General features: G+C 37.4%; 1 protein-coding gene across 4 annotated transcripts in view; it reads left to right on the forward strand.

The window, feature by feature from the left end:
- Nucleotides 1-26,738, forward strand: part of PDZRN4 (PDZ domain containing ring finger 4) — a 352,510-nt gene that overhangs the window by 306,004 nt on the left and 19,768 nt on the right. For all 4 annotated transcript variants that reach the window (XM_032347824.1, XM_032347825.1, XM_032347826.1 and 1 more), the window contains one exon: nt 24,691-24,789. In XM_032347824.1, the coding sequence (XP_032203715.1) occupies nt 24,691-24,789 (99 nt within the window). The remainder of the gene's footprint in view (nt 1-24,690; nt 24,790-26,738) is intronic.

A 26,738-nucleotide genomic window follows, 5' to 3' on the forward strand; every position in this document is an offset into this window, starting at 1 on the left:
TTTATATTCCAACTACATAAAATAAATTGCCTTCATTAAGTCCTCATTTATTGTCCCCTATAAGTAACCTACCACTAATTTGCAAGAAAACCCCTCAAAAAATTTGTTCCAACAAATCAAAGTCTGATTGTATCGCTCTGATTGGAAGAAAATTATATTTGGGTATATTTGGAATCAGCCTGAAGTAGGCTCAACTCAAACCCCATTGCACAATACCTGTGTGACCTCTCTGAGCCTCAGGTTCCTCAGCTGTGCAAAGAAGATAACATTAATATACGTTGTTGTTGTTGTTGTTGTTTTTACAAATGTGCTATGCCCAATGTGGGGCTTGAACTCATGACCCTGAGATCAAGAGTCACATGCTCTACCAACTGAGCCAGACAGGTGGCCCAATAATGAGTACTTAATATTAAGTGAGATAATATATGAAACCATGTAGTACAATAGTTGGGATGGAGATTAGATAGATAGATAGATAGATAGATAGATAGATAGTCTGCCATTTAGAATTAGAATCTTTGGGGAGCATATACATTGGTGCAGCCACTATGGAAAACAGTATAAGGGTTTCTCAAGAAGTTAAAACTCGAACTATCCTATGATCCAGCAGTCCCATTTCTGGACATATATCCAAAGAAAATGAAATCACTATCTCAAAGAGATTATCTTAGAAACAATCTAACTGTCCATCATTGGATGAATGGATAATGGAAATGTATATGCAGATGATGGAATAATTTTCAGCCATGAAAAAAGAAGGAAATACCTAGTGCTCAGTGAGATAAGTAAAAGACAAACACTGTATGTGCTCACTTACATGTGGAATCTAAAAGAGCCAAACTCAAAGAAATAGAGAGTGGAATGGTGGCTGCTAAGAACTGAGTGTTGGAGGAGATGAGAAGGTGTTGGTCAAAGGGTACAAACTTCCAGTTACAAGATGAATAAATTCTGAGCGTCTAATGGTAATGATAATTAACAGTACTGTATTATACACTTGAAAATTATTAAAAAAGTAGATGTTAAATGTTCTCCCCACCAATCTCAGGTAATTATCTGAGGTATTAAGTAACCTTATTGTGGTAATCATTTCACAATACACACAAATCATCACATTGTACACCTTAAATTTACATGTTGTGTGTTATCATATATGTTTTCAACATATAACATGTAACTTTAAACTTTTTTCCAGCTTTATTGAGATTAATGATAAAGATTGATAATAAAAGTTGGGGAAAGCTAAGAAAGAAATAAAATTGCACTCTAAATTCTCAGTCCTTCTGCATGCAAATACTGATCATGGTACCCCATAGTATACAATTAAACACGCAGGATTTTTACACTTTTATATTTTATTTTTCATATTACACTAAATTTAGCTTTTAGAGCAAAAATTTTGAAATGACTTCCACTTCTACTGTGAAATGAAGATGTTTTCCTTTCATCTGTCCACCCCAGTTAAGTTCAGAAATACTTTTGAGCAATATGATATTTCAGATTCTATGTGAGCATTGGAGAGCCAAAAATAAATAAATAAGACACTGACTTCTGTCAAGGAGCTCACAGTCAGATGTGGAAACCGAAAGTCATATATAATTACACTGCTGTGAGCCATGCGCTGTAAGAGGAATGGTCAGAGAGGAAATGGTACCTAAGAAGAATTTTGAACAAGCAGACATTTAAGGGGAAAGCAAGTACAAACACGTGAGGGCATCAGCAAGCCCAGCCAGTTCAAGGACCTGCATAGCTCAGTCCAATTAGAGAGTAAGTTTTGAGAAGTAAAGAAAGATATAGGATAAGGCTAGACAAGTAGGCAGGGGCCAGATAAAGAAACATTTTGGAAAAAAAAAAAAAGATTTTATTTATTTATTTATTGGAGAGACAGACAGGGAGACAGAGCACAAGCCAAGGGAGGGGCAGAGAGAGAAGCAGGCTCCCCTCTGAGCATGGAGCCCAATGCAGGGCTTGATCCCAGGACCTGAGCCAAAGTCAAATACCTAACTGACTGAGCCACCCACATGTCCAGAAACACTTTTTATGTCGTAATGAATACCTTGGGCTTTTACTACAGGCCATGGAAGATAATTCATGCTAGAAGAGTCACCACGGAATCAGACTTGTGTTCCATTTAGACCCAGTTTTGTAGGCATGTGTAGGACCAGTTTGGAGGGAAAAAAAAACAAAGAAGAGACACAAATTAGGGGCCAATTTCTAGGGACCAGGTATCAAACAAAAAAGATTGGAACTAAGGGGGTGTCAATGGTAGAGTTTAAAATCCAGTAAATAAATTGTTGGCTTTTTTAAATAAGCAAAAATTATATAGGTGTTATCGTTCTCCTGCATGGCAAGTGGTTATGAGCCTAGCTACTAACCAAAGTCATTCCGGCAAACTTGACATCCGGCATGATCTGTCCTCTTTGATAAATGTCCCAGGGAGTCAAGACAGTCACCTGTCAGAATTGATAAGTGAGGCAGCAGCAGGGACCAGAGTCTTATTTGTGAGGGCATAGCTGCCAGTGCTTCTAGCCTGTTTACCTCTAGACTGATCTGTCTCGCTCTGAGACTTTTCTATTTCCACCCAAATAGCCCCCAAATGCATTGAGGCTATGCCTACCTATGCGAGATACTCATTCTGGACTAGTCTGCAAATGTGGGGGAAGGATAAAGAGGCTACTTTCATTAGGCTGTTTCACAACTGAAGAGTTTCAATATCTTTAAAAGGGAAAGCGTGAATTTGACCAATTCTCTGTAGGCATTTAGCAAAATAGGTAGTAAATTCTGTGAAATAGAAAAGCCCAAGGGATTACTGTGCAATGTACTTCTAAAATCCTAAAATGCTCATTACCTCATGCACGGAAGGTATCTGAGGAATAAGGAGCCATTTTTTGATTAAAAGGACTTAGTTCTGAACAATAGAGTGGCTGGTGTTTTTAAATTAAATACACAGGAAGACACTTAAAGCTCATCTTCTGCTTTTGTGAAGGAAAGAAATGAGAGTCTCAGAGGATCACCCCCACACTGATGAGAAGTGCACAGCACAGTTCTGTACAGTAAACTTTTGCTTTCTCTTCTCTTTACTAATGAGATTGTGGTTCTCTGTGTACGGGAACACATTGCTGCAAAATCTAAGAAGGAAAGAACCGAAATCTGAATAGAGCAATGGTGGAACCCTGGTCTACTCATGGTATGCTCACGAACAAAACATCCGTTCACGGTGGAAACTCAGACTTTTTTTTTTTTTAATTTTATTTATTTATTTGACAGACAGAGATCACAAGTAGGCAGAAAGATAGGCAGAGAGACAGGCAGAGAGAGAGGAGGAAGCAGGCTCCCCGCCGAGCAAAGAGCCCCATGTGGGGCTCAATTCCAGAACTCTGGGATCATGAACCGAGCCAAAGGCAGAGGCCTTAACCCACTGAGCCACCCAGGTGCCCTGAAACTCAGACTTCTTAACATGGGCATCTTCTTCAAACAAGATGATTGCAGCAGCTAGGGACACTAATTATGGCACGCATCCCCTCCTCATCACCAGACCATTCCGCCTCCTATCATTTACTTTAGGAAACCATATTTTGAAGATTCAACTGATCTTTTATTCTCTAGATAGCAGCTAATGATTCTTCGAAACTGCCATGGTCTTTACCTTCTGGCTCAAGATGGTGAATTGCAAGGTGTTCTCTATTACACAAGTTTTCAGTAATTGTTATAACCCTGGAAATGTTGGAAAGGTTTTGCCTTCCCTCTGTTGCAAGTATTTGCCCAGTTGACAGCTGAAATGCCATGTTTCATTGAGGTTTTTTTAAGTCCTTCCTATCCGACTCCTTTTACATTCTCCTGCTGGGATTATTCCAAGACCTAATAGACTCCATCATTAGAAAACATTTTATAGTACTTAAAACGGCTTTCCCTATGTTGAATTACATCTAGTGTTTCCCCTCCATTGCCCATTATAGAAGTAATTTGCAGAATTTCTGCAATTTTGCCAGGAACATCCAGAGGGAGTGTCTGCCTGGGGTGCTGGGTACCAGCGGCATTGCCAAGCTGGAAGGGACGGAGCTCTAGTGAGGAGTGTGTTTGTGTATTTCTGAATTTCCATGTGTCCCTAAATTACTATCTCTATCTATTACACCTGCTTCTTGTTCCCCTTAATAAATTCATGGATTCACATGCTTGCACAGGCCCTTTCCCACATATTTACTTGTCCTAGATTAGATATTGAAGTAAATTTGGATATGCCTAATAGTATTAAAAGACCAACAGAACGGCACTGTAGTGCTACAGTAAGTCATGTGCCTGTGCGCTATCCTCTGTTTTTGTAAAAACTGTATCCCTAATATCTAGTATCACACACGCTTAACAGTGTTTTATAGAAGGTGTGTTGGGTTTTTTCATTCATTCATGGGAAGTTTATTTTTTACAGCATGTGGGATAGTATAAAAGAAATGAGTATAAAATAAATATACAATCTCTACCCTCAGTAAATGAACATCTATTATTCACTTTAAGTGCACTTCAACGGTTTTCTTAGGGAATGCCTAGGTTTAGATGAAACACGGACAATAAAAACAACAGTATGTTTTTTGGCCGTATTCTCTCCCCCAGTTGTTTGGGTTCTTGAAGATACCTCTCAGAATCTTTCCAGAAGCTTCTGAGAATCCTCAGGGTGGGTCTCCTATGTGCTCTCAAACTGTCTTGTTACTACCTAGTAAAATCTGAAATTTTCTTTCCTTCTGGCTTCAACTGTGATGATCATATCCTCTGTGGGACCTAATGTTTTTGAAGCCCACTCTCTTTCCCTCCATCCAGTTTGGACTGGCCCAGACAGGTTGCTGAGGTCACTGCATGCACACCAAGCTTCATTGCAAGAGTTACCTCAGGGAGAAGTAATGGTTGCCTATCTTTATGCTTTTGGTGTCATAAAGAGCTAAGATATGTCTTCTATATTCACTTTTCTCTATTGTATTTTTAGGATAGTGACAGACGTCTGTAATGGCAGATCTAAAAATAGTCTCAATAATGCTATGCTACAACATCAACTTGCCTCCAAACAGAGATGCAGTAAACATCTGTCTAGTCAACACCCAGCTGTAGAAAAAGAACCTTACCATGACATTGCAACCCGGTGTGTGCTTCTCCCTAATCCTGTCTTTTTACCTTCTCCCTTGGGAGTAAGCATTATCCTGAATTTTATGCTTATCACTATCTTGTTTATCTGTATAATTTTGTGACATAAGTTTGTAGCTCTAAATAATATGTTCTTTAACTTTTTATCTTTAAATATTTTTGCAGCCATACTGAACATATTCTTCTTAAAGCTATGTTTTTTATTCAGAATTATGAGCCTAGTTGATCCAAGTTGTTATGTATAGTTATAATTCACTAACATTCACTATTATTATAGGATTAACATTTATGAAAATGGCATAGTTTAGGTACTCACTTGGTGGGCATTTGAGTTGTTTCCAGCTTTATAATGTTACAGTTTTGCTATGAATAATCTTTTGTGTAGAGACTAGTGCATGTTAGAGCTTTCTAGGGGAACTCCAGGTATTGGATATGCACATTCACTAAGCAGTGAGCCCTGAACCATTTTAACGCATACCAGCATGAAGGTGATACTAGGCACCACATTCCCAAAAACAACTTGGCATTTTTAGACTTATGATTTTCTCCAGACATAATTTTCTCCAGTTATCGTGTTGTGATAATTAGCTTTCACCAGGTATCGTGTTGTGGCTTAAAAATCTTTCTCCTGAAAAAAATTACAATAAAATATACTTTCTCTTGATTATTAATAAGGTGATTATTGACTGATTATTGATTATTAATAAGGCATCTTCTTATAAGTTTATTGGCCTGTTCAGTTTTCTTCTTCTGTATAACACCATTTTGGTATTTGCTCATTTCTATACTGGTTTTTTATTGATTTTTTAAAAAATTCTTCATATGACAGATTGTGAAATCAGTTCTTTATTTGTATTACAAATACTGTTTCTCAAGTTGGTGACTTGTCTTTTCACTTTTTCATAGTACCTTGTGCTTTAAAAAGTTCCTAATTTTAATATCATAAAACGTGTTAATACGCTTCTTTATGGTTTATGCCTCCTGTATCTAGTTTAAGAAATCCTCCCTCTTTTATTTTGTATTCTGAATTTAAAAAAAAAAACAATTTCTCTCTCCACTTTAATCTTGGATTCACACAGAAATTTTTTTCATATTTTTATTATTTTTATTGTTGAGGTGGCATGAATGAATGAATAAAAAGAATCTCAAATAGGTGAACAGATGAGGAGAAATATGGAGAGGAGGGAAGTTCATTATTTTTTGGCTTTTTGAGTTTTTAATTCCAGCTAGTTAGCACACAGTGTTATATTGGTGTCCAGCGTATGATACAGTGATTCAACAATTCCATACATCACCCCGTGCTGATCGCGACAAGTGTGCTCCTTAATCCCCATCACCTCTTTCACCCATCCCCCCATCCCTGCGCACAGAAATTCTTTTTGATTATGGTTGAAGCTTGGGGCCCAAATTTATTTTTTTTTCAGTGTGGATTACTAATTGAAAGTTCACATTTTGCTTGGTATGTAATCACAACTCCATCATAAGTCCAGTTTCTGTGTAGGTGTAAGTTGATTTCTGGTTTTTCCTGTCTGTTCCCTTGGTCAGTTCGTCAAACTCTATGCCATACTATACTGTCTTAAGATGTACTGTAGCTTTTTTTTTTAATATTTTATTTATTTATTTGCCAGAGAGAGAGAGAGAAAGAGAGAGCACGCACAGGCAGGCAGAGTGGCAGCAGAGGCAGAGGGAGAAGCAGGCTCCCCACTGAGCAAGGAGCCCCATGTGGAACTTGATCCCAGGATGCTGGGATCATGACCTGAGGCGAAGGCAGCCGCTTAACCAACTGAGCCACCCAGGAGTCCCAAGATGTACTGTAGCTTTATTCAAAATCCTTATAGCTGGCTGGATAATCCTCTTACGTTATTCTTTGCCAGTGTCTTCAGTATGCTCTGTCCTTTGCAGTTCATATAAATTTTTTAATTAGCTGTGCAAGTCCATAACAATATTATAGGGATTTTGAATTCGTTCATCAATTTGAAAAGAATGAACTCCTTATGGTATTCATTCTGCTAATTCATGAACATGAGTTCTCTTTTTCTCTAGGTCTTTAATATCTTTCAATAGATTTTACAGTTTTCTCCATAAGGTGCTTATACATCTTTTCATTAGCTTTATTCCTAACAATTGCTATTTTTTCCTGCAATGTTCCATAGTAGATAAGAGCACAGACTCTCTAATCCAGTTTTACTATTTTCTAGTTGTATTGCCTTGAGTAAAAATCACTTAACCTCTTTGTGTCTCAATTTTCTCATGTGCAAAATGGAGATATTTGTATACCAAACCTTTAGAATCATGGGAATTAAAATGTACTGTAAATGCTTAAAACACTGCCTAGCACAAATTAAATTTAATGTGTTTGCTGTTATTGTTAAGGAGAACATTTTCATAAGTGATTAATTCACACTTGAAAATAATATATATACTCTGCATTTATCAGGAATACTATTCTAGAGCTATACATTAGATCAAGCTTGTTAATCTTATTTAAATATTCTATATCCTTAAACTTATATTGTGTAATTTATCAGTCACCATTAGAGTAACAGATTTGTTAAAATTCTAATTCTATCATTTTTGCTTTTTACAACTTGAAGTCATAATTTGAGGTGCATCCAAGTACAGAATATTTGTTTCTTCCTGGTCAATTTTAATTTTCTTTTCTTTAAAAAATTATGTAGTGACTTCCCCTTGCTGATGACCTTTATTCTATGATGTACTTTATTATAATGCTACGTAGCTACACCAGCTTTTTAGTCTTTCATGACATAACTTTTGCCACTTCTACTTTCAACTTCCCTGAACTTCTTTTTGGTTTTTTTTTAAAGATTTTATTTATTTATTTGACATGCAGAGATCACAAGTAAGCAGAGAGGCAGGCAGATAGAGAGAGAGGTGGAAGCAGGCTCCCTGCTGAGCAGAGAGCCCGGTGCGGCACTTGATCCCAAGACCCTGGGATCATGAGCTGAGCCGAAGGCAGAGGCTTTAATCCACTGAGCCACCCAGGAGCCCCTGAACTATTATTTGTTACCCGTGTTTCTTATAACCTCTTGTTACAGGTGTTCTTCTACAATTTTTGTGTAGCTGGATTATTGTTCTTTTGTCCTGGTGGTGGTGGTGGTTTGCTTGCATTTCTCTTTTGTCATTTTATGTCTTTTATTTTCTAGTCTATTTATATTTATTATAATTATTTAGAAATTTTGGCTGACCCCCATTATCTTATGTTGCACTTCATTTGTTTTCTCTCTTCTGTTTCTTTTGCATCTGTTATGTGGCCTGATCATCCATTTTTCTCATTCCATGTTTTCCCTTCTGCTGGGTGAGAAGATGTACTATTTCTGTTCTTTTAGTTCTTATCTTAGAAATCTTAATTCACCCATTTTTATAATTAAGCAATATATTAACCCTCCTCCTAAAAAGGAATACAGGAGCTCAAGAACACTTACACTCTAACCAGGTCCCTCCTGATTTATCTTTTACCTTTATAAGCATTTTAAATATGTTTGGCCTTATTTTAACCCCTAAGTCATTATATACAATATAACTTGTTATATACATTCCATATTTGTTTAAACTATTTTTTCTTTTCATTTCTTTTTATGTCTCTGACCTTACACCTAGAGTTTGCCTTCTGACCTTGAAATACATCTTTTAAAGTTTCCTATAGCAAGAGTGTGCTTTTGGCAAAATATTTTGGGTTTTTGTTTATCTGAAAATATCTTTATTTTACTTTTGTTCTAAAAAGGATATTTTCCCTTGGTATATAGAATTCTAGATCAGCTGACCTCTGCTTCAGCACAACCAAGATACCGTCCCCCTGTACCTTGACTCACACACAATACAGACACCATTCACAGTAAAGATACCGATTCCTTAATCAGTGGATTAGTGGTTTTCATCAGGTCAGGAATGTTCTCAGCCTTTTTCTCTGTGTTTCTTAACTTCTATTTCATATTTTTCATTTCTTTGTCTATGTGTGTGCATTCTAGATAATTTTGCCAAGTCTATCAATTAGCTCACTAATTTCTAATTGAGTAACTCTCTCCTCAGATATGTCTAATCTGTTGTTAAACACATCCATTAAATTTTAATTTCAATTGCTATAGTTGTTATTTCTATAATTTATACTTTATATTGTTTATTTTTTTTAATTTTTTTTATAAACATATATTTTTATCCCCAGGGATACAGGTCTGTGAATCACCAGGTTTACACACTTCAAAGCACTCACCAAAGCACATACCCTCCCCAATGTCCATAATCCCACCCCCTTCTCCCAAACCCCCTTGCCCCAGCAACCCTCAGTTTGTTTTGTGAGATTAAGAGTCACTTATGGTTTGTCTCCCTCCCAATCCCATCTTGTTTCATTGATTCTTCTCCTACCCACTTATACCCACTCTTTACTCATCTTTGCAATTCTGTTTTTTTTTTTTTCATTAAGTTAGATCTCCCTATATATATTTGCAATATCTTTCCAAATAGGATACCTGTTTAATTTTTTTCCTTCTGTTGAATCTCACCCTAAGTACATTGTTTCTTGTGCATTCTATGAAATTTGACTGCATGTTTATTTTTATTCTAACATTATCTCTGGACCCTTTGAGGCCTGGGTTTCTCTAGCTAGAAAGTATAAGTTTGTTCTTGACAGTATTTATCACAATAATTTCCCATTTTAAAATTTCCTTGGGATCAATACTCTATTGCTTAGATAGTCCCTTATTTAAGAATACCCATATTGTAGACATTAAGGACATTTATGATATTTTGCTATTATAAATTATGCAGTAGTGAACAGATGCTGATATACTTCAGGTTAATTTTTATGATGTTTTTGTATGTAGTTACCAAACCAGACTGCAGAATACATAATGCACTGATTGAAGTTAATTTTCAAGTGGCCGAAGTGATCAGACTAATCTCATTAACAATAAATAGACATGCCTACTCTTCAAAGGCCCAAGGAAAAGCTTCATAAAGCAGTTGGGCAAATAACCATAAAATAATTTAATAAATATGTTAAGCAATAAAACATTTAAAATTAACCTGATCATTTATTTTTTCTATCCAATATAATAAAATACTCTTCAGATTCCTTTAAAATGACATAAATTATATCATGATTATACAAACGTACAGTTATATATCTACACATCCATCACTGGGAAAACTACACCATGTAGAATAAAAACCAACACATATTTGAGAACACCTACATTCTTATGAAAATTTACCACTCTACAAAAGTCTATAACAGGGGCACCTGGGTGGCTCAGTGGGTTAAAGCCTCTGCCTTCGGCTCAGGTCATGATCCCAAGGTCCTGGGATCAAGCTCCACATCAGGCTCTCTGCTCGGCAGGGATCCTGCTTCCTTCTCTCTCTCTCTCTGCCTGCCTCTGCCTACTTGTGATTTCTGTCTGTCAAATAAATAAATAAATAATCTTTAAAAAAAAAAAGTCTATAACAGCATTCATTTTCCAGTTTTAAAAATGTATGGTAATATAATATAAACTGTTACAATCCACCATTAATTATGAGTGCTATGGGGACAGATAAGGAACTGTGAGTAAATTTAGAAAATACGTGTGTATGGGAAACAAAACAGATAAACATATGGAAAGGGGTTAAAAGGAGAGAGGGAAGCAAACATAAGAGACACCAAAAAGAACAATCTGAGGGTTGCTGGCTGGAGGTGGATGGGGGATGGGCGAGATGTGTGATGGGGATTAAGGAGGACAGTTGTTAGGATGAGCATTGTGCGTTGTATTTCAGTGCTGAATCACTGAATTCTACTGAAGCCAATATTATATTGTATGTTAGCTAATAGAATTTAAATAAAATTTTGACAAAGGGGAAGCAAAAAGAGAAAATATGTGTATATGAAATTATGCCATTCAGTTATGTTATGTATGTTTTGGGGGAGCTACTCCAGTATTTAACAACGTGCATACCTCCCAAAAATGAACTCGCTCCCTTCGAAGGGTGTTAAAATTCCTATGTTGCTTCTTGATTCAAAAAAAAATTTCATCAAATATCTTGAGTTCTGGGGAGAAAAGATAAAAAGCTGAGTAAAGCACAAAACTTTAACCTCCACATTTTATGACCTGTTGTTTTACTTTGAAATAGGTCTATTTTTAGGGTTTAATTTCCTTGGTTAGATGAGAAATATCTATAGAGATAAGTGGACACAATTAGTTATATGAGAATTCTACTTACTAACCAAGAACAAGAACAGAAGAAAAAAAAAAAACTGGGGAACTATTATTGTGACTTTTATGGGATCTTGACGGGTTTAAAAATCTTGTACATTTTCTTGTTATCATGACCATGGGAAAAACTCCCAGCTCCACTATAAAATAGCTTAGAAAAGACTTGCAATAATAGCCCAGTGCCTCATTAGAAAAGCCTGTATTTCCTGCTTCGGTAACCAGCTGATGGAAATAAAGTTCATCTTGTCAACAGGTTTATTTATTTCCCATTCTTCTTCTTCTTTGCTAATCTTCCTTTTATGTTTCCTTAATAACACATACTGTAAAAGTTCCTGAATGCTTTTCAAATAAAAAGAAGTTCTGAGAAGGATTGACAAATTTCTGTTGTGTCAACATAGACACGGGCGTCTCCCAGTCTGGAACTCAATGTATAATATCTGAAAAAGATAAATGTAGACCCTCCTTTTCTCATTCATCAGATCAGGAGATGTTCAGGTCTACTAATTGGTTTTAATGCATGTTATTAGAATTTTATTGCCAGTGCAATAAAGATACAGTGCATTTCATGTATCATAATAGACTGGCATTAAAAAATAACTAGTAGAGCTGGCTCCAAAAAGAAGGATAGAAAAGGAAAAATCTAGAATTGGTGCCATCAAGTGAATTTTTGGATACTTCAGGGTTGTGACCAGCGGCTAAATGTAGAACTTACCAAATAAGAAATAATGCATAAATTCAGGATCAGCTGTCACCTATAATTAATCAGTATGTATAAAAAAATTGTCATTACATATGTGGTACTAATCTGGAGATACGGAATCCAAGCATCTTTTAATAATTAATCTTGTGGATCAAATTCCTTACTGATCCTCAAATGTTGGAATAAAGTACCATTTTTTTTTTTATTTGACAGAGAGAGATCACAGTAGGAGAGAGAAAGGGAAGAGATCACAGAGAGAGAGGAAGGGAAGCAGGCCCCCTGCTAAGCAGAGAGCCCGATGTGGGACTCTGATCCCAGGACCCTGAGATCATGACCTGAGCCGAAGGCAGCAGCTTAACCCACTGAGCCACCCAGGCGCCCCTAAAGTACCATATTTTTGTGTGGTCATCGTAGAGCAAGCAATATTTGGGGATTTTCATAATAGAAAATTTAATTCACTATTTGATCATATTTTTAAGTGGTGTCTTAAACATTGCGTGTAAAAATGTGATAATATGAAAAGACTCCTTGCCTTAATCCACTTGCAGGAATAATGTATACTATAATAGGTTTTATCACATAAAATCTTTGTAGTTTCTGTGCAACTTTTATAATTAGTTTGCCCCGCCTGTGGAAAAAACAGTGAGTTTTGCACTATTTTTCACCAAAAAAGTCATTGCATAGCAAAACACTGACACAACATGAAACATGATAAATGGAATATTAGCTGATAAATTTAGATTAATATCTCTATGCAAGTTCAAAAGGTAGTGTTTTGTTAACATGCCCTAGATGCTTTCCTTTCATTAACCTTTAGCCCAAGTTCACAGTAAATCTACCATCTCTACCAAACTCTATGCCTTTTGGAGCAGTCTTTCAGTCCTACCAAACCTACATATGCTCCTTTTTGGGTTTATCTTAGATCACAGCTCTGTACCTCTTCATTCCGTCTTCTTCACCACTTTGCCCTCCCCCATCTACCTTCTCTCTCAAGGGGCCACAGTGTCTCACCCTCCATCCCAGACATTGAACAGGGCTTCCAATATTCCAAAATGTTGATTGCTAATGACGTTTCCCATGAAGCTAAAGCAATGACAACCACAGTACCTTGTCCTCTGAAGTTGATATTTATGACCTATTTCAGTCCTGCATTACTAATTTCCCTAGAAGGTGCTCCCGAGGATCATTTTGTGAATGGTGAGATTTTGCTTTTATTTCTTTCCAGTGCTTAATCTGCTACCTCAAGTAGCTAGAGATGGTCCATACAGACCCTTATATTTAGGCAAAAGACATCTTGCCTTTCTCAAGTAAATGTCTGCCTCTTTAAAATGATTGTTGAGGTGGGGGGGTTGTTTGTTTGTTTTGTTTTGTTTTTGCTTTAAAATAGCATCCCAAACAGTAGATGGTATCTCTTTAGCTGATCCCCTTTACTGAAAACATGATCCCCTTTACTGAAAGCATCACAAGAACTGTAGCCATTGAATGAGGGACTACCAAGGCACAAGGGGTCACCCTGTCCTTTTCCACTATTTACTTTGCAGAGAGCACATTGCTAGTATCAAAGAAATGCTGTTAACACTCTCTTTTGAAAAACTGATTCTTCAGTAATTCAAAGAAAAGATACTGTACAAATGTCAGGCGTGGAGATAAAATAAGGTGAAAAGCCATATTATCTAAATGAGAACATGTGTTTGAGCTGCTCAGTGAATGCATGGTACTTTTATATAAGAGTTAGTGTGCCATTCCCTCTTTTTTTAAAAGAAAAGAAAAAAGATTTTACTTATTTGAGAGAGAGAGAGAGAGAGAGAGAGAATGAGAGGAGAGAGGTCAGCTGGAGAAGCAGACTGCCTGCTGAGCAGGAAGCCCAATGTGGGACTCGATTCTGGGACTCGATCCTGGGACTCCAGGATCATGACCTGAGCCAAAGGCAGTTGCTTAACCAGCTGAGCCACCCAGGCACCCCTGTTCCCACTTTTTAAATTTACTGTACATGAAGGGATGAAAGAATATTAAAAAAAAAAAGAAGAAGAAGAATTTCAACTCCAGCCTTTCTGTCCTAGAGTCCTGTACTCATCACCCTGATTTGGTGTATGGTGCAGCTCAGTTTGGCTACTCAACCTAGTTCCCGCCTCCACATTTCCCACCTGCATAAGGCACTTCAGTCAGCCTCTATCTTCCCCCACCACGATTTTGGCCTCACAACACACTCTCCTCCCTGCACAGTCCACCCCACTCTGTCCCAAGAGAGAATGATTTAAGGAGTAATAGAAGAACCAGAGAGATAACCACGGAAAGAAAGCAATTTGTTCCCACTCCCAACCCTGTCACTGAATTACCTGTGAATGGGAGAAAGTCATTTACATAGATGGATCAGAGGGCAAGTTAAACTATGGCTAAAATCCCTTCCAAATAATTCTATAAAATAAATTGATTATATCATTTCCCTAAAATGTTATCAGTATTAAAAATAAAACAGAATAAATTTATGCTTCTGCCTCTGCTGAATATCAGAAAAATAAGTCCTTACTTTCCCTCAGTTGTCCTAATTTCATAACTGGTCATGGTTTATGTCTGAAAGAAAGCCTCACATTTTTCATTCTGACCTCACTGTCTGTTTCCTTACTTATAAAGTGGAGATGGTAATAATATCTCCTGCTTAAACTTGTTAACAGTTAACAGGGGGTAATCAATGTACAGTGACTGGCAGTTTACCCAACACCAGCAAATGTGAGCCATTGTTGTTGCAATTCCCAGGGTTAAAAATAAAGAGAGTGTGGTTCCAAAAAAGATACGAAGTTTAAGAAAAAGTAGTTATCGGGGCACCTGGGTGGCTCAGTGGGTTAAGCTGCTGCCTTCGGCTCAGGTCATGATCTCAGGGGTCCTGGGATCGAGTCCCGCATCGGGCTCTCTGCTCAGCAGGGAGCCTGCTTCCCTCTCTCTCTCTCTGCCTGCTTCTCCATCTACTTGTGATTTCTCTCTGTCAAATAAATAAATAAAATCTTTAAAAAAAAGAAAAAAAAGAAAGAAAAAGTAGTTATCACACATCTGACCAGCGCCAAGATACATAGTGAAGCTAGATCAGTCACTTGTCTGCAGAAACACTTCCAAAGGCTTCCCACATCACTTGGAGTAAAGCCAAAATCTTTATAAGGCCCGCCTGGCCCTGTGTAGTGTGGAGCCCTTTCACCTCTGTGATCAGATGTCCTACCCACCCCAGGCTCCCTCAGCTCTGGAGAGATTGCCATCTGCCTTTTCCTCCAACCTGCCACCTTCTGCCTGGGTTGCTTACCCCACATGACCACGTGGCTAAATCCCTCATCTCTTTTCTGATTCTGTTCCAGTACCTTCTCCTTGATGAAGCTCACTCTGACATCCTATTTAAAATTGCAACCCTTTCACTTACCACACTACTGTGTGTTCTTTTTTGCTTGTGCCTCAGTCTAGACAATGAGCTTTTTAACTCACCACTGTACTAGAAAAGTAGAAAAGTCCATTGTTAAAAAAAAAAAAAAAAAAAAGTTTTCAAGTAAACTAAACAAAGACCCATGTTCAGTTTCTGATTTAGAAAAATAGTTGCTGGGCACCTGGGTGGCTCCGTGGGTTAAGCCTCTGCTTTCAGCTCAGGTCATGATCTCAGGATCCTGGGATCGAGCCCCACATCGGGCTCTCTGCTCAGCAGGGAACCTGCTTCCTCCTCTCTCTGCGTGCTTCTCCGTCTACTTGTGATCTGTCAAATAAATAAAATTAAAAAAAAAAAAGAAAGAAAGAAAGAAAGAAAAATAGTTGCTGAGGGACCTTAGGTAAATTACTTAGTACTGACCCTGAATTTCCTAATCTATAAAATTAAATTTTAATATCTACTAAAAGTAATGGGAACTGTGATCCAAGAGACAGAAGATACAAAGCAAATGCTTAAAGAAAGAGAGGAGATGGAGTGGCATACCAAACTCAAATGCCAAGAGTTTGCTCCTTCAGGCATAACTTGGTATGAGGGTTCAAATGATGTCACTAAGCTTCAGTCTTTCTCCATCTTTTGGCTTTTATCATTTCTTTGTTGGATGGATTCTCAGGCTCTGTATATTGTGGTAAAATAAAGCTTTGAGATTCTCTTGATCTCCATTCTTGCAGGCTTAATTACAACAGGAAAGACAAGTGTTCTTTTCCCAAGAGTTTCAACAAAAGTCTTGAGCCCTATTTTGATGGGCTTGAACTGGATCAAATACCTATCCCTAAAAGAATCGCCACAGCTAAGGACATAAAATACACTAATTTGCTACCATCTAGGTCACATGCCTACCCCTAGAGCTGGAATTGGGCCTGAAAACCTATAGAATGGGAAGGAGAAAGATGTAATTCTGCACAAGAAATTTAGGGTCATGTTTCCAAAAAGAGAGAATGTGAATGCTGGGTGGGCCAGAAATCCCTATACAATGTATAATCTTGTCATATTTTTATAAAACTAAATGAATATTATTTGCAAAATACTCTGTAACATATATATAAGTATATATATATATAATTTTTGTATATATAAAAATTTTTAATGCTGATATACAAATACATATATTTATATAAATATATATGTAAGTTTTTAATGCTTTTATATATATAAAAGTATATATATGTTTTTAATGCTGACTATAGTTCTTGGCATATAGCAGTGGTAAGAAAATGTCAAGTGAATAAATAAATAAGTAAAGACAGAATCTGCTAGAGGAATTCTTAGAATGAGTGATTTATAGATAATTTTGCTTATTTTTCATCAACTCTCATTAGTTTTCTTGTTGGCAGAGATTGTAAGCAATTAAGTCACATCTATTGTTTTACAGCTTTCTGAATATATCCTACTGAATCTAATAGATTTATACAAATATATGATATATAGAAATACAACATAGGTATAAATATTAAAAAAAGCAATTTCGGCCTACACCCTAATCCACTATAGCAGTTAACTCACCCAGCTAATGAATATGGGCCTTTGTTTATGTTTTCAGACTATGATGGCCCTAGGAATGTTAACAAGAGGGCATGACACCATCCTTAAGAGCTGTATTTCTTTGTTTTGCATCTAAGGATTGTAGGTTATAACATAACATAGCAAAGAACATAGCAAAGACCTGTTCATAGAATAGGGGGGGGAAAACAGACTTTTTTTTAAAAAGTAAGCAATGTAGTAAAATACAGATTTGCTAATAAAAAAAAAAAGAAAGAGTAAGTGATAATAATTTTCAAGAATGTAGTAAGCATCAGTAAAATTCTGATAGAGAATCTTAGGGGCCCTATATAAGAAAGTGGGATGGGGAAGGATACCATCTAGAAAGTTTCACTTGAGCTAAGAACTCAGAAGGAGAAAGAACTTTTCATGGAACTAGAGGAAGGAGCTGTTGAGAATTCAGCCTTGGCCTTTTAGCTAGAACTTGAATCCAGAGCTCTGCCTCTGACTTGCTGTGTGACTTTGGGCAAGTTACTTAACCTCTCTGTGCCTCATTTTCTTCATCAATAAGATGAAAATGATAGTAACTGTGTTAAAGACTAATAAAGCACTACTTTCATCCAAGCCCTCAAATCCTGTTGCAAAACTGGTAACATTCCCCACCAGCCTTCCTGACTCCTGCAGCTCACCCATTATGCTACTGCTGCAGCCATTTTTTCTCGCTGCAAATCAGACTCTTACTTTCTTTACAGTGAGTCCTCTTTACTTTTTGCAAAATCCAAATTACTTTTTGCAAAATCCAAATTACTTAGTATGGTGTAGCCATCCTTCCATGATATGGCCCTGGGCTATGTCTCCAGTTTGTGTGTGTGTGTGTGTGTGTGTGTGTGTGTGTGTGTGTGTGTTTGCCACTATGACCCTCGCCCTTCCCAGTCTTAAACCCTTAGATTCACACACATTAACTATATAAAGCTCCTATAACATACATGCTATTTCTTGTATCTGTAACCTTTGTATATTCCGTGTTCTCTGCTTGGAAATTTGGTCTCAGTGAACACCAGGGTCAGTTCTATTATCTCTTCCAATGCACTTTTATTAACTTCTTCCAGCAGGCCCCAAACTAGAGCCAACCACCATATCATGGTATTGGATTTCCAATTGCCTCACCCCGTATAAGTGATAGTAATGCTTTGTGGGTGTGGTATGGCAATGGGAATGATCTAATAAGGAAAGAGAAACTGATGATACAGGAGAATGGGAAAATTTAAAGAGAAAAGGTCTTGAAAAATAAAACGTTTTTAAAAAGGGACCTAATTTATGGAGCGTGAGTGAGTTCATTGGCCTTTGAGAGAGTTGAGCCTCTCCCTTTCATTGTAATAGAGGAACAACCCACAGGATAGATACAGGTGAATTTCGGTTGATGCATTGGGCAGAAGGAAGAAGCAGCAGTTTCTCTTTCATGGCTTCTTTTTTCTTCATGAAGCATAAGATAGGATATTGCCTAAAAATGAAGAGAGGGAAGACACTAGAGCAGAATTGCAGAGAAAAGGGGTATAAAAGACGAGTCTGGAAGAGTGGAAGGTTGAGGTAATAATAACCTAACATACCATGGGCTCTGAGACAAGGTCATCAACTGAACATGGGTAGGTCCTCTTGGAAAGTTGAGATGAAGAGGAGCAACTTGACAAGGGAAGTATATTGGGATTGTCAGGTAGTAATGATGGTCCATTTGAGATCTGTGGTAACGAACTTACATTGGAAGAGTCAGTGTGGTCAGCATGGTTGTGCATTTTCCTCCAGGACTATGCAGCTGCTCGGGTGGGAATGCAGGGAAGTAATAACTGGGTTTACCCGTGATTGACTTTTTGCCGGGTGATACGGTGGAAACAGAGATCAACGAGGGAGTTGTAGATTTTCATGAAAGTTTATCATGGGTAACTGTGCTTCCAAACTGTGCAAGGAGAGAGGGGAGGTCATGAGGAAATTGTTGAATGTGAAAAGTGGAAGAATCTGTAGGTTCAAGGTCTAGTGAATGAGCAAACATTCTAGAGAAGGAATACTGGAGTATCTGTGCTGATCAAACAGTAGAGCACTGGAAATGGATATTTTAAAGAAAAGCAACTAGGGTGGTGACAGTTCATGAATAGTCTTTTCTACACATTGTTTACGGCATGTTGAACAATTTTAATGAAGATGCCCCCTCGCCAAGAACGAACATATAAGTCAGAAAATCCAGCTACAAGTGACGGTAGGTATTTGGCAATGCCATTAGCAAGTTAATAAATGATCATGTTCATGTCTGTTCAAAACTCAAGAGTCACCTGAGGGTAACACTGGATTTCAGGATTGAAATGATCTTTATATCTCAAAAGATACAACAGCAACAACAACAACAAAATTAACTGATACAAGTGGAAGTTTTCCTCTAGTGTCATATGCCAGTGATCTTTATTTTAGACAGAGCAGGACTGGGTAAGAACCCAACAATAAAGATCTTTGCACGCAGTTGGCATGATTCTCTTGCTGGTGGGGTAGATGTAACAATATGTACTTGAAGTATCACATTTCTACCCTCAACTTAAGACTCCTATTTCTCTTCCTGGTCCAGAATTGATGACATTGACTACTGATCAGGGGCAATGTGAATCTACCCTCCCCCGAATAACAATACACACAAAATTAGTATTTCTTTGTTAATGTATAAAATCCATTCACAGTGGGTAATTTAGGACTTCCTAAGGTGATTTGTAACCTACAGTGAGAAGCAGGCAACCTGAGCATAGAAAAATGTGAATTCTTTAGTTCCTAAAGAATCTAGGGAGTTCCTAAGAGGAGAAAACTGAGGTATTAAAAGCTGCCTGCAGGACGCCTGGGTGGCTCAGTTGGTTGGACGACTGCCTTCGGCTCAGGTCATGATCCCAGAAGTCCCAGATCAAGCCCCGCATCAGGCTCCCAGGTCCACCGGGAGTCTGCTTCTCTCTCTGACCTTCTCCTCGCCCATGCTCTCTCTCATTGTCTTTTTCTCAAATAAATAAATAAAAGCTTAAAAAAAAAAAAAAGCTGCCTGCATTCCACAACAATATCATTAAGAAAGAAAAAGTAGTCAAGTAAGGAACTGAGGTTAAGGAGGTTAGTGGAAAGACAGGACCATCTGCTCTCGCTTTTACCCTACTGTCTCTACACAAACATGATTTAGTTACAAGGTGCAGCAGCTTTTTATGGGTATTTGGAGATGGGAGCGTGTGAGCCTGATGCTGTCCTAGTGATGGGGGTATTCCGGGATTTTGTTATTTATTGCTTACTAAGTATTATTCCTGGTTTTCATTATTGAGGAAATAATGATATTGAAGCAATATTTTCACAGTTGACTATCTAGCTTCCCTTAGCTGTGGGAGTTAAAGTTTTTGTACTTCCCACTAATTCTTTTTTTTTTTTTAATAAATGTTTTGTTAGAACAACTGAGCATGGCATTCTGATAGTTACTAATCAACATTACAAAATGTAAGACAATGATGTATGATTAATACTAAGCTTGTATAGTAGTGCATCTGTCATCTGATTAATAATGTAAATCAGGAACACAAATAAAAGAAAAGGATGATATGGACACAAGAGACCCGTGTCTCCCATGATTGTCAGTTGACATCGGTGACCATCCTGTCTGGCCCTGGGTTATCTTCAGACGTTCGTGGTACTGTCTGCCTCTGAATTTTCTCTTCAAGCCTGGGCTCTCTAGGGTTTGGAAACAATTTGCCTAAAAAGCCATTGTAGACACTTTTAAGCCTAAATTCTTCCTCTAGCAACAGAGTCCTATCTAGAAAGCAAAAGTTGTTTTTTTTTTCTTTTTAAACTCCCTGTTCCTCCTTAGACCGAATCATAAAATATATAAAAATTTCACAGTACTGTAGGGCAACTGACTTATGGATAGATCCCATTCTTTCTATGACTGGAAAGATGTTTCACAGGAAGTGAGTTACTAAAGTTACTAACTTACTAAAGTTAGTTAGTTACTAACTAACTTTAATCCTCTCCTCCACCCTCAATCTCCATGCAGCCAATTTCTCACAAGATTAGGCACTATGATTTTATTTTTTAAAGGGACTTTTCATGTTCCCGGAACATAGCATCTTAACGCACATTTAAACCAAACGAAGATAGTCTTACCAGGTATATGAAGTGCTTCTTTCAGTCCAGCCACAGATGACTTAAGGATGGTTAGTGGCGCCATCGTGCATGCTTGGCTTTGATTCGTATACGCCTGTGAATTGTCTCTGTGGAGAAAATGTACAGAGGTAACATTTCACTTTTATGTTTTTCATCAAACAGCTTCCTAGTGACAGAGGGAAAGGTATGAAAGTTGTTAGGGAAAACATTCTCTATTACCAGGAGGTTGTTTCTTCAGAAGTCAGAGGCTTGTGTGCTTTGTGAAAGGAATACTAAATTAAACCTGTACTAGAGACTTTCTTTCAGATAATCAGGCTTTACAAAGCCACCTTTGCCTCATACAAACAAAGTGCTCTACAGGTAGATGCTTAGAAGTTATTTTATCATAGAATTAAAGGAACTTTGATTCTAAAATGTGTGCTTCTGTATACTAATGTGAAATATTCAGTGTCTAAAACATTCTCAACCAAAGAAAGAATGGCAGATCCACACTTGGCACTACTATTGGGTGGTTTGTGGGATCCAGGAAATTGTACTCAAGTCTTCCTCAGAGCCTGAAATCCTACCACCTCAAGTTTGGTCCTGTGAGTTAAGGCTTTATATTTTTAGTCTTTATTAATATGAACCAAACCCTAAGTGGGCAATATTTAAAATAATTATTAATCTGAGAAACGGACTCTCTTTTTCCATTTTATTTTATTTTATTTTATTTTATTTATTTTCAGTGTTCCAAAATTCATTGTTTATGCACCACATCCATCCAATGCTCCATGCAGTACATGCCCTCCATAATACCCACCACCAGACTCACCCAACCCTCCAACCCCCTCCCCTCCAAAACCCTCAGTCTGTTTCTCAGAGTCCACAGTGTCTCATGGTTTGTCAGACTCTTAACTATAAAAAATGAACAGATGGTTATGGAAGGGGAGGTAAGGGGGAGGGGTGGGTGTCATAGGTGATAGGGATTAAGAAGACACTTACCAGCATGAGCACTGAGTGCTGTACAGAAGTGTAGGGTTACTGTGTTGTACACCCAAAACTAATAGAATACTGTATGTTAACTGTATTGGAAGTAAAATTATAAACCTAAAAAAAAAATTACTAATGATGTTCTCTTTAAGAAATACTCATCACTTTTCTTTATGTACTAAGAGCTACTTGTGTGAGGAAATAGAAGGTACCATTGAATGCCCCACTTTGCTAGGAGATAGGTAAGATGACAAACCTGAAATCCACTGGCTGCCTAGACAGGCAGATCTCTAGCAACTCCAGACAGTTAGAAGGAAATATGAGGGTGTTGAGTGTCTTAAATGTAGGATATTAAAAACAAAGATGTCATAGATAACTTTGAGACCTATTCTACAGTTTTGCTGAGGTCCAGTAGGATGATAATATTGAAAAAATTATGTTGACCTCAGGATCTTTGTCTTTCTGTTGCGATTCTCGAGTTGGTGCTTTGATTTGCAGTATTGAAGCCTTATGGGTGGGTTCTGCCCTCTCTATCTTCACAGACTGGTTCCATTTTATTGCAGAATATTTCAGCATGCGTCTCCTAAACAAACCCAGAACCATACTGCAGCCTTGAGAATGTCGAGAAAACACTTAAAAAGCAAGACTCCCTCTGGAAGTGTCTTCCTGCTGCACAGGGACTTTCTGCCCTGCTATCAGAAGGACGCTGAAAGTCAGGGCACAGCTTTGACTACAGCTCCTCATTTGCTTTAATTTAAAGGTCCCAATCTCAGTTCTTTATGGAGTGTTTAGGTTTCCTTGTAGGCCTCTTAGGAATCATAAGCTTCTCTCCTCCTTAACTGTATAGTGCATTGCTGTAATTGAAGCTCTTTTGTTGCTGCAATTTCTTCCTAATGTAACAGTTTCAGTCAAGTCTTTTCCCCCCTCTGGAGGCATTAATGATTGTCAGTTTTGAGAATATTCTTGCTGGGTATGGACTTTTTTTTCCTTCCAGTGCCAGATCACACCACTGTTTCCTATTCTTCCTCAAGGTGAAAGGACTTTTCTCCTTTTTCCCCTTACTGTTTAGCATGCCCTTTTTAACCACTGTGGTGGAATTTAGAGAATCTTTGCCAACCAGTTACAAAGTCATTCTTCATAGCTTCATTGAGTTCGCCAATTTACAGTACATCTCTCAGGACAGAGGACCTAATGTTGTTTTATTTACTATCAGCTATGAAACTATTTGTCACTAAAGCTTGTCATAATCTACCCTTGCTAAGGATTTACCTATGGTTTATAGCATGTCATTAAAATAAATGGTTATTTTCCAATGACAAGGCCTGCCCTAAGATACAAAATTGAAAGGAAGGATCCTTCTTCAAACACAACAGAGCATTCTAGAAAATATCCCCTTGTCTGAAGTTAAGTGAGTTGTTTTTTTTTATTTAGTCCTAGTAACTATTTCAGTTAGTACATGGTTAAATGGATGCTTATTATAATCAAACTTCCTAATCTTCTTTTCATTCACACATGCATGTATACACACACATTCACACGAAATCTGTCTCCCATTAAAGAGGAAAGACTGCTTAATTATTGTTTTGCAGAAAGTTATAAACACCAGGAAAGATTTGAAATAAAAGCAGCCACCCTTCAGCCCGGATTTGCTGAGTGCCCACACTGTGCCTTTCCCTGTTCTGGGACTTGGAGAAAGAGCACTAAGCAAGACAGACAAATTTGCAACTCCCACAGAGCCCGAGTTCCAGAACCCTCATGCAGACTTCTCTTTCCATTTCCATTTTCTTTCTTTTTTTTTTTTTTATCTCATCTGATTATTTATCAAAGGACCTTATATTCTTCATCCAATAGGAGCAAGTTCTCCATGATGAGAACACTAATTTATCTTTTAGTGCTGGGAATTATGCGATTTGTCCTAAAGTCATCTGTTTCTGAAAGTAGTACCAGTCTATTTCATTATATAAAAATGAAATACACTGAAATTTATTATTATTTTACTGAACATAAATCAGGAAATAGATTCAATATACATTACCTAAGGAGTGACATTTCAAGCCCCTTAGCCATGTGTTTCAGTAAATGTGTTTCCATGTTCATTTACTGCTACATTTTGAATCATTGCTTCTGCTCATATGACTGTTGATGTCTCTCCCTTCAGCCTGGATGAACCCATTTCATTCCAAGGGTTAGACCTTCTACAAAATAATAGAAAGCCTTGGCCTGAACTACACAAAACACTTGCTGATTACCATATAGTATAGAACTCCAGAGAAGGATTGACACGGAGCCCAATGTAGTCTTTTTTAATTTGAAGTGTTTTGTTTTATTAAAATACAAATAAAATCCACAGTAACTCTCAGTATTTTTATGAACATTTTTCTACCTACTTCGAAGTCTCAAATATCTTACTGATTGGTGCATATTTTATACTTGAAGGTACATTTGGATGATTTTGGTAACATAAATTAATTCAAATGTTGGGCAGTAATTATGAAAACCTCCCAAGGCAACTCAGGGAGTATCAGTGAGTTCTCCATTCTGCTGTGGGATTTGTTTCTGAGATAAATGTCGTTCTGTGTGTGTTTTTCTCTCAGGAGGTCGAGCTGTGTCGTGTTAGCAGTCAAGAGAAGCTGGGCCTGACAGTCTGTTACCGAACAGATGATGAAGAAGACACGGGCATTTATGTCAGCGAGGTAAGAAATGCCGAGGAGGGGTGATAGGGGGAGGGAGACTGCGAGTAATGGAGTCAAATGACTCACGATGAGAAAATCCTTGGGAGGTTTGGATGTGAAGAATTGGCCATGTTCCAGTACTTGTCACTTTCAATTAGGAAAGTAAATTATGTTGCCCAAGTAATGTAATTATTATCAGCTTGTTTAATGGGGATGCTTTCACCACAGCATCCCAGTAAGGAAAACTGCAAAAATGGGAGCATTGTCTAAATTTGAATCAATTCCCCTAAGTATGCAGGAAGTCAAGCAAAGTTTCTGATGAGCAAACATTCATCCTTCCATTCCTTTTATCAGTGCTTTAACAAGAGCATTGACTAATTGTTTTAGACCTAATATCACAAATATTACATATTCTACTCTGCTGCAGGATTGATACCTTTGACTATCCACAGAATGTATCTGTGAGTTTTTTTTTCAACCCTATAATCAATGTCAGAAAGTGAAGTACGTGTACGTGACACTCTCTTAATGTTAATGACTTTGAAAAAATGTGAAGCAGAATTTATTATTATAGGGGTGCCTGGGTGGCTCAGTGGGTTAAGCCTCTGCCTTTGGCTCAGGTCATGATCCCAGGGTCCTGGGATCAAGCCCAGCATTGGGCTCTCTGCTCAGCGGGGAGCCTGCTTCCTCCTCTCTCTCTGCCTGCCTCTCTGCCTCCTTGCGATTTCTGTCTGTCAAATAAATTAAAAAATCTTTAAAAAAAAAGAATTTATTATTATAGTTGATTTTTTAAGACTCACCAAAGAATCGTTTTGTAAGAAATAGTAAGGTATAATTTATTTTAATTATATGTACATATGACTGAAAATTATATAAATATATACCAACACATAGATGTGTGAGTATTGCCTATCTCCTTTCTATATATATCTATACGCACACACACATAATGCGTGTGTGTACATATAAATGTATGTGTGAAAAAGAAGTTAGACAAACTAGGTACTAATTTATGTCCCATGCTGCTCCATATGTTCTTGGCCATGATCTTGTCTCACTGAGCTTCAGCTTCCTTGACTAGAAACTTGGTACAACAATGTTATCTCATTGCTTCTATAGAGGTGTTTAGAATATGGAAAAATAATGTAATCAGTGCACTTAGAAAATTACCCAGCTCTATAAACGTAAATGTTACTTTTTAGTTACTATTTATTACTTTACCAAAGAATTTACTGTCTGGATCTTGCATTGAAAAAACCTCCAGAGAATGATTCACTTATGCACCTCTTTTAAATGGACAGCTATGGTCATCCCTCCAAATATGGTGAGGAAGTAGGTGAAGAATTTTCTTCTGTAATAAGCACAGAGATACAAATGTCAAAGTTTGGCCTTAATTTGACCACAGTTCTGTAGGCAAAGTTTTAGATTGTGAATAGCTTCTCAGTAGGATACAGTTGATTAATCATACTTCTATTCCTCTAGTAAGTCTCTATTTACCATTTAAATATGCCCACTTTGGAGCTTAACTTTGTAGGAACAATAAAGAAGCCACAGGAACTGAACATATGTACTTGGAAGGGATATTTTCCTTATGCTTCTTACATGTAATAATAGTGTCTTTGTTCATTCTTGATCGATCACTTAAAATTCACTTATTAGGTGGCACCACCTAATAAGAAAGTAATACGTAACATCTGGATAGGATGAATCAAACTCATGCTACACTTGAAATACTTGGCTTAAATTAGAGACTTGATCAAGTAATCTTAAATAAACGGCTTAGTGCCATCATTCAAAATATGATAGACAGATCTGCCCCAAGTAAACTGTAAGTCATCACTCAAGTTTGGCCCATTAAAATGTTGGTAAACCCCTAATGAAGGCTTATATCTCTATTTGTTCTAAAATAATTTATAGTTAATACACATCACCCTATAATTTAGAATCTAGTAATGATCAACATAGGTAAC

This window comes from Mustela erminea, chromosome 6, assembly GCF_009829155.1.
Source record: "Mustela erminea isolate mMusErm1 chromosome 6, mMusErm1.Pri, whole genome shotgun sequence".
Lineage (NCBI taxonomy): Eukaryota > Metazoa > Chordata > Mammalia > Carnivora > Mustelidae > Mustela > Mustela erminea.